This window comes from Ascidia mentula, chromosome 5 (genome assembly GCF_947561715.1).
Source record: "Ascidia mentula chromosome 5, kaAscMent1.1, whole genome shotgun sequence".
Lineage (NCBI taxonomy): Eukaryota > Metazoa > Chordata > Ascidiacea > Phlebobranchia > Ascidiidae > Ascidia > Ascidia mentula.
Window position 1 is genome coordinate 18,459,734 of NC_138570.1, and position 12,832 is coordinate 18,472,565.

Sequence of the window (12,832 nt, forward strand, 5' to 3'; positions counted from 1 at the left end):
ACCTTTCGGTGAACGTCGATCTGTTTGGTACCCTATACTAAGTACCGAACAACAGAGACGACGAACCACTGTGGAGCGAACTATGGCCAAACGGATCTAGTGATAAACGCGGTAACCGATAGTGATAAACGCAAAAACACCAATGCAATATATGTGAAAAAAAAGCACCATGGCCAAACGGATCTTACCTAACAGGTCGAAACAGTGCGTGTACATACCCTGTCTGCAGCTTTCCAATATTATGGCTTTTTTCAAACAAAGAAATATACGCCACAGAACCAACCTTTTGAGTGCATAACATCCTTGACTGAAGGCAGAGTGTAGCACATACAGCTATTAAATGCTACAGAAAGTAGATCAAAGGAATATTCTGAGGTGGAATATTTTGTCAAAACTGTTTTGAGATAGTCATTATTTTGTCCATATTTGGGGCCTTTGTATTCATGGATGACAAAAACCAATTCCTTGCAAAAACAAACATTTATAAGTAATTTTTTACAATGCAACCAGAAAACTTGTGAATTACAAATAATTTTGTTTCCAATATCATTGAATGTATCGTATATATCACATAATATATCATGTGTTTGACATATTTTAATTATACCTGCAATATAGAAGTGAATCCATACCATTGAATTTTCTTTGCATAATCCACAAACACCTGAGAATAAACAGAACAGATACAAAAAAATATGCACAAGTGGTTATGATAAATTATAGATTTGATATATAAATGATATCATAGGCGTCGATTTTTCAAAGTTTTGTAAAATATTAAGGGTAGATTATGGGTTCAATACTAAAGGATAAATATTAAGTCATATACCAATATATTAATCCAATTGTAATTTTTATTCTGTGGAATGTTTTAAACATACAAACTTCTCCAAACCTTCAAGTGGGACAAATCCGATTCTGTAATCTCCTCTAGTACATTGATAACAATAGTGGAAGCCATGGCACCAGCACATTGCAAAATACATTTGTTTGAACTAAATGTTTTTTTATTCAACTCCAGAGTCAGCATAGAAAAACAACGAAGCTGGTTGAAAAATAAAATGGATGGTGCTTATTTATATTCTTTATGTTTAAACTTGTTATCGTGCACATAAACACTTTGGTAGATTTACTAGTTGTGAGTAAGAAGTTTAGAATGACACAAAATCAATATAACTGTCTTCAAGGCAAAAAATATTTACTGGAAAATTAAAAATGTAAATGTGGACATTGTGGACACAATTTACATATTATCTAACCACAAAATCAGCAATATGAATTGTAATGGAAATACGAAATTATAAAGATATGAAGATTTGATTGCACATTTTTTTTGACACCAAGATCTCTTGATTCAAAATATTTTTTTTTTAACATTCAAAAAAAATGGAAGTGATGACAAAAAAAAAATCTCTGAAAATAAGCATCTCTTGTAAATACATCAGTTATTTTTGCAAATCAATGCAACAAAAATAAACAAAGTAAAAAAACTAGTACTTCTTAATGCTTAATGCAAATTCAAATTTTACTACTTCTACTTACAAGCTGATCATCCTCTATTGGACAACAAATGGGGTTTCCTGCAAACAGAGACCAGTTATTCTATCAAGTTGTCTGATGGGAAAGTTTTTTGCATAACAGTGCTGCTTGTATCGCTGGAAGATTGCATTAGTTGGTGCCTGTTAAACACAAAAATCAATAAAGCCCTCATGAACTTTGGTGTTTCAGCAATGGAGTCAACCATAAGTGAACTTTAGACAGGGCCACTGTTTTACATTATTAATGGATGTTTTCACATGGATATTTGATGTTCAACAACATCACTAGACACCAACCTGCATTGTTGAAAACTAATATGTTTGACAGTACCCTGCTTTAGCTTGTCCAAAGTGTTTGAACGGAATAGTTGACTTACTGTTAAATGTCTTGTCTGTTTCATGTACTCCAAATACACAAGAAAGAAAACTTTCTTTGACATTTCATCTGTTCCAAAAACTCCCACATTAACAAATCCATCACCGGCATGATCGAATGCTGCCTGAGCATAATGAGGAGTCCACAAATGTCTGTTTGGATTATCCTGATGATGGACCAACTGTCGCACTACAAATAAACACAGGTTAACTTGATCAAAAAAATGTAAACTGGTGAAAGCAGATTGGATAATTTTTGTATGACTTTTGATTGTGAGGATGAAGTGCAGAATAGCAAACACTTTTCGTATGTTAATGCATTGGGTCTTTTTTGTGCAGATAATCAGTAAACATTTTAAGACTTTCTTTCCATCTGGTAAAAGTGTATGGGATAGGAGAAATTGTAATTCATGCCTAGTAGGCCTTGGGTGTCTAACACATGATTTCAGAAAAACAAATTGCTTTTTGACAGGAAAAAAGCTTGGTTCGTGCATTTTATCCTATGTCACAAATTTTTTTTCCAAAAATCACAAATATATAATATACGTCAAAACACAAGAAAAAGTTTCAAAAATACTTACGAAGCATGTCCTTAGATCCCATTTTTAATTTTTGCTTCCCATAACTTCAATCAAGTTAAAATTTGAATCTACAAACACCGTTCGGGGTTTCCCCGTACGTAAGAATAAATCATTTTCATTAATAGATATTTTTCATGTCTTGAGTGCGATTAGTAAAAAAATTTGATTCGCTTGATTGCGTTTGTCTGCTTCCAGCACTTCTTCTTCCAAAGTTTTTCCTATGCGTGATCGAGGTGCCGTGCGTTGCTGCTTGCTGTGCTGATAATATACTTGTTACGACGCAAGGTTATTGTAAGTCGTTTACGTTATTTGCTAAAAAAACACATTACGTTATTCGCTTAAAGAATCTTCGGTAGAGCGGAACCCTGACCTTTCAACTCGTCGCCATTGATTCAGTAAAATGAGGAACTGAATTTGTGCAATCTTTCAAGTTTGCTGTGAAGCAACTTGTTTATTGGTTCCTTTGCTATAGTTAGCCATAGATTTATAACAAATATTCTTGGAAATGTAGCTGAAAATGTTTAACGTAAGGTTAAGCAGTAACTTTAGGTTTTGGTTGTCCAGAAGCAGAAACAAAACTGTTTGTCAAATCGGGTTGCTGATGTGTGGGATTGATGCTCGTGATATTTCACGAACTTCAGCTGTTGTCGCTAATGGAAAAACTAATCAAACAGTTGATGCACTTCTTAGTTTTGTTGTCAAATATCTGCAACTGTAGTTAAAAATTTAAAATGATTATTAGAAAGCAACAGACAGCTTCTATGTGCATGTTTGGTATTGCCTACTTCAAAAGGGCACGTTTGTCAACGTAATGTAAGTTAGATTCAAAATGCGGTTTAATACTGATGACAATATTGTTATCGCTAACGTAAACTATAACACGATGTCGAATTCTTGTATTTACAAAGCATGAATCGACACATCAAAAAGGATATACTGCCCCAATAACAGAGCAAATCCGTTTATTTGGGGCAAAAGAGCAATCACATTCTTTTCGTTAAACTGTAGAAAATACGAAAGTTACAGTGCGCCAAAAACGTCACACTTTACTGATCACATCTCACGTAAAGTTTTTCTCTTGTGTGATGCTATTAACGCAACGAAGAGAATAGCGTGGCGTGCAGTTAAAGGTAGCTAGTTCAACCTTTTCGGCAGAAGAAACACATACAGTTTGCATATGATTTCACGAAACACTTAACAATTAATTTATGATTTTGTTTTCTTTTTGACGTTAGCATAACGGACATAGTCATGTTTTACCTTTTTTGACTTTGTTTTAAAGGAGTAGTGTTAGTCGCTTAATTACGCTACTTGCTAGAAATACTCACCTGTTTTGTCACGTATATTATTTGTAAAAATTAGATGCTAATATTACGGAACACCAGTTAGTGTGACATGCGGGTGTTACGACGCAAACCTATATGGGGCTTACAAGCTACCAGTACCCAATGTGTGAAAGTAAACCATTAATGAACGCATTTAAGGATTTCTTTAATATTTGCCTGCATTCGTTTATTCCCGCAAAACATATAATTCACAGTAAAGCTCACCATGCACTTAGAACTACTGTAAACCGAACAACGCTTAGGAGGCCACATGTTTTCCACACGGCCCTAGAAAATACGGGGCCAGGAAGAAGTGAAATCATTTTGATTTCCGGTATAATATCGAAATGCGCGCTTGGCAACAATGAAAACCACTGTATAGCGCGACGCACACCTAATGACTAGCGGGTCATTCACGCAGCACTCATTGCACCAGCCAATCAACGACTTGCACGTAAACCAATGAAGCGTTACAGGAAATCCAATTAGGCGGTATGGGATACGGAAATAAATCCAAAAGGGAATTTGATAAAACGTGAGAGCAGGAAACCGATGAAAAACAAAAGAATTGTGCAATGTGTTGTGCGCATGGGTAATAAAGACTGCTTTAAATAAACAACACAGATAATCAAAGAAAGCAAAAAGAAAAACATTAGTGCCGTGTGTCATTTTCGCCACACTTGATAAGGATGTATGAGTTAAAAAGTCATCTGTCTTCCGTGTACATAAGGTTTGTTTGTCAGCGGTGACTGAAAATGTTCCAGCGCATTCAGCTTCGCTTTTATGTTTTCTGAACAAACAAATCGGGAAACTGGATCAGCCAAAGTTCAGACCTGCCATGAAACAACATGTTTGTGTCACGTAAGCGGCGTTAAAAGCACTGTTTTTTCCTCAAGACCAATAAGTAGTCATGCAAAGTAAAGTGCAAGTACATATATTATCCATATGGCGTATTTTAAAGATTCAAATGGTGTTGATTTTGTGATATCTAGAAAGAAATATTTATGAGCAATAAACAAAAAAAAATCGGGCAATATACGAGAAAATATGTCAAACAAGCTAATGTGTGTAGACAGGTCATTGCGGAAACAAGCATGACTGTACTGAAAAATACTCCTCCGGAAAGTAGTGCAGGCCTACATTATACGCTGATTTGAAGATGAATACCAATCAATAGAGTTCAAAGTGTATGTAGTCGGCTTAACACCAATCTTAACAAAAAGTCGTGTCGTGACTCCAGTATCAACACAGGAAAATTATAGTAAGCTTAAACTTTAGCGAACTTAGTACATAGTCGATAAACTGTAGTTTAAGCTTTTCGAAAATCCTTTCTAATACCAATTTCATTAATTTGGAATAATATCAGCAATAGCAATTTAAAAATCGACCCAGCATCATCATAATACTTATTTTCTTTTGTTTTTTGGGGGGAATAATTTTATGTTTTTTCTCAATAGCGCCACCTATAGCCAGCGTCATCAGTCGTCTGCGCAACGATAATTGAGATCGCAAACCAGCCCAGATAATAATTAGATTATTTTGATTTTTCAGGAATAAAGATAAAAAATATGAAGCGAATATTTCAAAAGTCGATAAAATCTTAACCTATGTAAGGATCCTGACGTGTTAATTTGTTTGGCAAAAGTGAGTCCATGACCTTGTTGACCTAATTTGTACAGCATTAGGATTTATATAGACATTGTTTGGCTAAACCTAATTACAATAATGTGATTTTGTTGACAGCCGAATTGTTTGTTACTTTTTGTTAAATTGTGATTTTCTTTCTGAGGGAAGCTTAAAACCAACAAGTATCAACAAAGAAAGCAAGATGAAAAGAACGTCTGACACAAAATGTCAGAATGATTCTCAAATCAAAAAACAGAAACCAGGTAAGAAGAGTTTTGATATCCATATCTAAAACACATATTCAACGTTGTTTGGTTGGCATATTGCAATTATTTCAAACAACACTTAAATTCAATAAGCTGGCAGTAATAAACACAGCTGTTTGGCCAAACTTTTATATTATTTCTTTCACATCATTGCTATGATCAGAAACCAAAATAGAAACCACTGAAATATGAAATTTCTGTAATTTTCCCTGTATGCTGGTGAATATTATTGGACTAATGAATTCCAAGCTCTTCTGGCAGAACTTATTATTAAGATAAGTAATGAAGTTTCAATTTTTCGAGGTCCATCACTGCAATTATCAGCACCAGGGGCAATCATATCTGACAGCTTTGTTGGAGTTCAAGGTGATGTCAACATAACCAAAAAATACTACAGTACTCCAGGTATGTCAATCCAAGGGTATTGCAAATTATTGCAGGTTAAGACAATTTGAAAATATTTGTTTTTAAACAGAGTCTTGTCTTGAGCTTTCTGGTTATGTTAGTTTTTTACTTATGTAGATTAACCAGAAAATTTATTCAAGTGCCAATTAATATATATAATATAAAGTTATATCGATTCATGCGCAAAGTTTTATTTGAGGTGATTTTATGCTGACATTATTCAACTTACTGAACATTTAGGTACACCAAGCACAAAAGAAGATGATGAACAAAATGAAGGTAAAATATTTTGTAATCTATTTCTACAACAAGAACACAATCATATTTTTAAAATGTCAAAATATTATGGTGTTCATAGCCTATATGTTTGCACGCTATGTCATTAGAATTTTAACATAATTTGTAAACCGGCATGCTTTGTTTAAAATGATGCCAACCCCTACCTTAGAGGTATTGGTGATGTGACAGTAATTTTGACACAGTGAATCACTGTCTACCGTAATATCTCAGCCTATCGAGCGATAGATCACAAGGAAAATCAAAGTTGGGTTTTGAAAATTTTTCCCGACAATTTAGTTTATTTGTTCGTTATAACTGTGCACCTTCATTCAATCAAATCCAGAATTGTAATGTATACAGAACAATACACTGCAATAGCGTAACTGTGATTAATGATGAACCTGAATTGCAATGGTTTTGGGAGGAATTTCTGATGACTTGTGTTTTTTGATTTCAGAAAGAGTGCAGCAAGAAGCCATCGAAATCATTAACAGTCGACATAATGTATTAAAGACTGTCATGTCTCTTCCTGGTTTGAGAGAAGATGGAATCCCAGATGTTAATCCAAAACTGGAAAAACTTGACTTTTACAAGGGTATTGATCCCAAGAAAGAAGAGGAATTTGTGCCATCAACAATGAGGGACATTGTAAATAAAGTTAAAGGTGAACCCACAACATTTGAGGGATTGCTTACTACAATTCATGAAGGTCACCAGTTTATCGCAATTGCGGGTCCGCCGGGCGCTGGAAAAACTTCGTTATCCAAGAAACTGCTGAAACACATCAAAAAGGGGTATTTGATGTTACACCTAAACTTCATGAATATAGACTATGGTGATGAAAAACTTACACTTCAAGAGCTCCTACTGGACAAGCAGTTTCCTGATACCAAGCAAACTGTCCTTGATGCTGCATTCACATGGATGAAGCAAAACCAAGAAAAGTGCATTTTAGTATTTGATGGACTGGATCAGGCAACATGGTCATTGGAAAATGTAAAGCAAATTAACACAGATTACAAATCTCAGTATATGGTTGAACAGCTTGTTGCAAGTCTCTGCAGCAAAACTCTGTTCAGTAAAGCAACATTAATCTTTACATCACGTCCACATTCCCTGCTTGCCATTCCTATGGGACTTCGTCCAAAATCTACCATTTATGTCCACGACCTTGCTACAGAAGACATGAAAAAGCTGTTTTACTTCTATGCTGAAGAAAAAGCAAGTGAACTTTTCAAAAAACTTAAAACTGAATCTCCACAAATGCTTAGTTTGTGTCACAATCCATTGCTTTTACAATTTGTCTTGTATGCCTGTTTGTTTGGTGACAAAGACAGTTTTAACACAATTACCAACTTATTCCATACAGTATTGCAACAATTTAATGTATCCGAATATGCAAAGGGCAAGAGCATAAACTTTGTTAAAAAAGCCCTTGGCAAAATGGCCTACAATGGAATGACTCGCCGCACTGTTGTGTTTAGCCATGCAGACCTTTCTGCAGTGGGCCTAGAGCATATTAATGTTCAGGATGTGATAATTAAGCTTGTAAAACACTCTTGGTTCTCACATCGTAAAGTTTTCGATGGTTCCCAAACTTTTTTTTTCTTTTCACATCAAATGTTACAAGAATTTATTTGCGCCTTTTACATTTCCTTTTTTATGCTTGTTAAAGAATTCAACCAAATCATTAATGAGGTGGTGAAAGTTCCACACTGGGCCATGGTGCGGCGATTTGTATGTGGCCTTTTGCTTGGACAGAAACGTCGTAAGCATTGCATTAATTATTTTTACAATATTTTTCTAATTTTCCTAATTGTTGTTTTGCAAGTAGTATCGGGAAGTTATCCTGCTGAAGGAAATTTGGAGTCTGGATGTGACGGTGATCTTGCTTGCTCTGAGACAGATTCCATGATCCTGGAAAAAGGTATCTTTGCTATGTAAACCTGCAACTGCAACATATATTACCTGGTTTACTATTTGTGCAACACAAGCTTTCTATTTGTGTAACATTTGTAAACATTTTTTGAAAACATTGATTTATCAATCACATTAAGTGAATGTTCACAGGTTACAGAAATTAAACAGGGATGAACAGTATATTTGCAAAAAAAAGTTACACATATATTCCACTATTTAGTGACATGCATTGATTTGAAAATTGGAAGCTCCTGCTTTTGCCCCAAAATCAAAACTTTGTCAACATAACTCCTGTATCCTGGGTCAAATTGTGTTAAAATTTTTTTCGTCGCCACAGGTTTGCATATGAAACACATGTCATGTTTTAAAGTTTCAGGTAATTTAAAGTTTTCAGGTTCTTAGCCATGTTAAAACATTGCATCCAAAAATTTCAATGTTAAGTGACCAAGCATAGCTGTACCAATGGTGTATGTGTTCAATTTTACTGCACTACGGTTAGACATGCAGAGATTGTTTGTTTTACCTCAGGAGTCCCAACTATAGGGCCGCGGACTAGTACCGGTGCATTTTCAACCTGTCCTCCCATCTTGTCGGCTGGGATTTTGTGTGGTACACGCCTTACACAAACGCGAAAGACCTTATATAAATGTCGTTTGTTTTTGGGTTATTTCATTGTTTCGTGTTTTTTTTATTATTTTTCCCTTAGGAGAGAAGCATCGACGCAGCCGCGTTGGCTACCGCACGAGGGCGCACGAGGTCCTCGTCACGCGACGGGCGACGTCGTCACAGAAGCCGCTGCCCCGCAAGTCTACGTCACAGAAGCAGAACGCCGGAATCGCGACGACGTCGAAGCGACAGACACGACCGAAGAAGCCGAAGAAGCGAGAGGGACCCAACCACCAACAGCACCGTAAGCTTCAGTGAATGCTGATCAAACTGGTTTTCGTGATAACGCTTTTTTCAGTCATTGTAATCTTGTAACAGCGTCACACATTTTGTTTGCATTTAATAAACAGCCTTCGGCCATGACAATGATTATTTAACCACCAACTATAAATACAGGTTGGGCACTTATGCCCATCCCCAGTAAACTATAACATGGTATTGTCTTTGCCAAGGCACTCGTTACTGATAGTACTGCGTTAGACATGTAACATGCGTATACTTGATTCATTTATTGGTGGCCTCTGCTTTACTGCATTAAATAACCTTTAGCTCCTACAGATTATATCTGTGTTTGCGCAAAACATACGAGTAGAAATAATTCGTCCAACCAAATACATGTCAACAGTTTTATTGCAAATGTTGTTGTTTCTTGTTTTCCAGACAAACGTGCGAAATTATTGGATGCGCTTTCAAGATATCTCAAATCTCAACCCGGGTCTAAATACGATCTACTGAGTGAGTAAATGATATGAATGCCAACAGTTTAATGTGTGTTTGTAAACACAACATTTATTTGCGTAACAATGGGTGGGTTTGTTACGTCACACAGTCATTGTTTGAACCGAACACTCAATGCAGTTTTTTTTAGTTGTGATTAAATGTTGTGGAGGAAGGACGCGTTTATTTCTGTCGTGTAATTTTTATATTTTCTGATAATTTAAACGTTTTATATTGGATTGATTTGTTGGTTCTTGTGTTGATTAAATCCGACTTAAACGTGGGGAATTCTGTGCAAGAATAAAGTAAGTTTTAGTTTAAGGGATTTTATTAAAACTGGAAACCAGACATCTGCTTTTTTAATAAACTTGCTTCTGTTTTGTTTCAGATTTATTTCTGGATTTGAAAGAAATCCAAAAATGCCACCAAGAAAAAATCGCCGGATTTTGTCCTCGGGAGTTGAATTTTTACGGAACCCGACTTCACTCAATCGTTCAGGTTTTGGCGGAATTTTTATCAAAAGTTACAAGAAATGATTTGAGGCTGGTGCTGGGGTATTGCGACCTGAACTCCGAAGATTTAACGATTATTTGTGAAGCAATAAAAAGAATGAAACCAAAGGTTTGTTTGTGTTTTTATTTATTTTGTAACCAAGATTCTGTTTCAAATCCCTGACATTTTTTGCAAAAGTTTATTTATTTAAAGAAAAAAAACACGGAATCGTTTTAGTTTTGGGATAAAATGTTGCTTCTTCCTGGTTCGAAATGTGTAGAAATATTTCCAACAAACAATGTTTTTATTTTAAATAGTTGAGAATTCTCTACCTGGGTGGAAACGAGTTTCGCGGAAAAGACGACGCGAAAAAAATTTGTGAGATTTTACCGAAGATTGGGGGGTGGTTGAGTCTGTATGAGTGCAAAATGGATCCGGAGTCGGTTAAGATGGTGAAGGCAGCACGAGCTAATATGGAAAACCCTGTGAGGATTTAATTTATATTTGTATAAAAACATTTATTTGTGAAATTTCATGAAATAAAACTTTTTGTGACTTTTTTCAGCCGAGAGTTGATGGTTTGGATGAACAGTTCCCCCCCTCATCCGATCCAGATTCCAGTGATTCGGATTGAAGCAGAATCTCAACACGAAAATTATTTCCTGTTCCCGAATTATTTGTGTTTTGTTTTCGTGATTTCAGAAATAAATGATTTTTTACAAAAACCAAAAACTCTGACATTTTTTCTCAAGCGTCACTAAGCAACACATAAACTTAAACCGTGTCACTAGAGGTATTATAACTAAAATAGAAATAATAGTCGAATTGGGAAATGAGATATAATTTTTGCGCCAATTTTTTTTACATAATTACATGCGCGCAATGTTTTTTTTTGCAGTTTAAAAATAGAAATTTTTCACCGTTGATTTATAGATTTGATAATTCATACATATTCATTTCAAAAGAACAACGAGCTGTAGGGGACACCGGGGATAGCTCGGACGGTTTTTGGAAATTGCTCATATTTTTTTTAAATTATAAACCACTTTCCTTAATTTTATTTTGTTGTAACTAGTAAAGCATTGCTCAAAAAACAAAAGGTTTTTCGTTCGTTTTAGCTAACTAAAAATACTCTTTCAGCCCATTTTATAAACAGGTCTCCAATGTCCTGTCGCCGCACAACACATGTATATACTAAAAAAGGCCCAAAGCGTATAACTATATTATGACCGAGAGTTAAAACCAAAGTCATTGTAATCACGCGTTCAACGCATGTCCAAGTTGTGATGTCCAATAAAACGACATGGGAAAAAAGAAGAACTCATTTCCGGTTTAGGTCAATTCCTGACCGGACAATTTAATAGGAAAAACCTGCCGAGCTGGTGGCAGGTGAAAAAATTGTAGCCGGTAGAAGCAGCCACATTATAGATGTGTTATAAACCATGTAATTTGGGCAATAAAGTCATATAGGTAACTTAGGCAACCAAACTAACTATGTAAATCAAGTTAAAATAATTACAGACATTTCTTTGGCAAATAATAAATAAAGGTTGATTTAAACACAAGTACTTCTTTCGCAAATGATAAATAAAGCTAAAATAAACATAACTACTTTTAGTTATTCTGAAAACAAAGTCTACCTATACATAAATAACCCATTAGGGCACTTAGTTAATTAAGCTATAAAAATAACTGACGTAATCGACCAAATCGGTCAACTTCAAGTTGCATTCAAGTTGCGCAACAACTCCAAATAAGGTATCAATACGTGTGGCCAACCGCAGACTATATAAGCAGAGCAACTAGCGCCTGCCAAATCAGTGTGTTTTAACTGTTGCTGTGTAAGGGTCTAGGTTGTTGGTTCTGCTTTAGTACACTGTATAGGAGCCCCAATTGTACTGTACTGTACTTGGATTTATTCGTTGGATTATATCAATAAATGGATTTATGAACAACTTTGGACTGGCTTGAAGCTTGGTGGATGTATGTGTTTAGTCGGGAGTTAGACTATCTAGAAGACGCACAGACTTGTGTAAAGGAGTTCTTTAACTCCAACAGTAAACCTTGAGATAGAGAAGGCAAGTTGCCTACGAGGCCGAGTTGCCAACGAGACTCAGTCGGATCCCTTGGGGTGCGAGGCCGAGACGCAGTCGTACCCCACGGTCACCCAGCGGGGACATACCCCGACAACTGGTAAACCGACAACTGGTGCCCAGAAGTTTGGCGAGTTCACTGCACAAGTCAGTGTCATCAAAACTTGTCCGGATATTATTCCGACCATTCCCGGATTCAGCAGCCAAATTTCCCGCCGAACGGGTTAATTCACACCCGTTCCAGTTCCAGCAGCCTACCCAGCACAGCAACAGCAATCAGTCAACTGCAGCAGCCATTAACAAACAAGCAGACAACTTTCGGCAACTGTTCGGATTATTCGGATTTATACGTATTATACGTATCATACGGATTATACGGATTTATACGGATTATACGGATTTATACGGATTATACGGATTATACGGATTATACGGATTATACGGATTTATACGGATTATACGGATTTATACGGAATTATACGGATTTATACTGATTACGGATTATACCCGCAACTGGTCTGCCCTCATCCTTTTCAAAGAAAAGAATAC

At 35.9% G+C, this 12,832-nt stretch overlaps 2 protein-coding genes across 2 annotated transcripts in view; one reads left to right on the forward strand and one right to left on the reverse strand.

Moving 5' to 3' along the window:
- Nucleotides 1-10,861, forward strand: part of LOC145903675 (uncharacterized) — a 38,007-nt gene extending 27,146 nt beyond the window's left edge. Inside the window, exons 3-10 of the mRNA XM_082991785.1 lie at nt 6,357-6,395; nt 6,853-8,163; nt 8,227-8,322; nt 9,022-9,225; nt 9,642-9,716; nt 10,087-10,319; nt 10,508-10,675; nt 10,756-10,861. Coding sequence (XP_082847911.1) covers nt 6,357-6,395; nt 6,853-8,163; nt 8,227-8,322; nt 9,022-9,225; nt 9,642-9,716; nt 10,087-10,319; nt 10,508-10,675; nt 10,756-10,824 — 2,195 coding nt within the window. The 3' untranslated portion in view covers nt 10,825-10,861. The remainder of the gene's footprint in view (nt 1-6,356; nt 6,396-6,852; nt 8,164-8,226; nt 8,323-9,021; nt 9,226-9,641; nt 9,717-10,086; nt 10,320-10,507; nt 10,676-10,755) is intronic.
- On the reverse strand, nt 397-2,606 carry LOC145903690 (uncharacterized). The gene is made up of 6 exons (XM_082991820.1): nt 2,495-2,606; nt 1,916-2,103; nt 1,543-1,679; nt 896-1,045; nt 608-664; nt 397-464 (listed from the first exon to the last, which is right to left on the reverse strand). The coding sequence occupies exons 1-3, from the start codon at nt 2,514-2,516 to the stop codon at nt 1,557-1,559; spliced, it is 333 nt and encodes a 110-aa protein (XP_082847946.1). The 5' UTR covers nt 2,517-2,606; the 3' UTR covers nt 397-464; nt 608-664; nt 896-1,045; nt 1,543-1,556.
- Nucleotides 10,862-12,832: the final 1,971 nt, after the last annotated feature.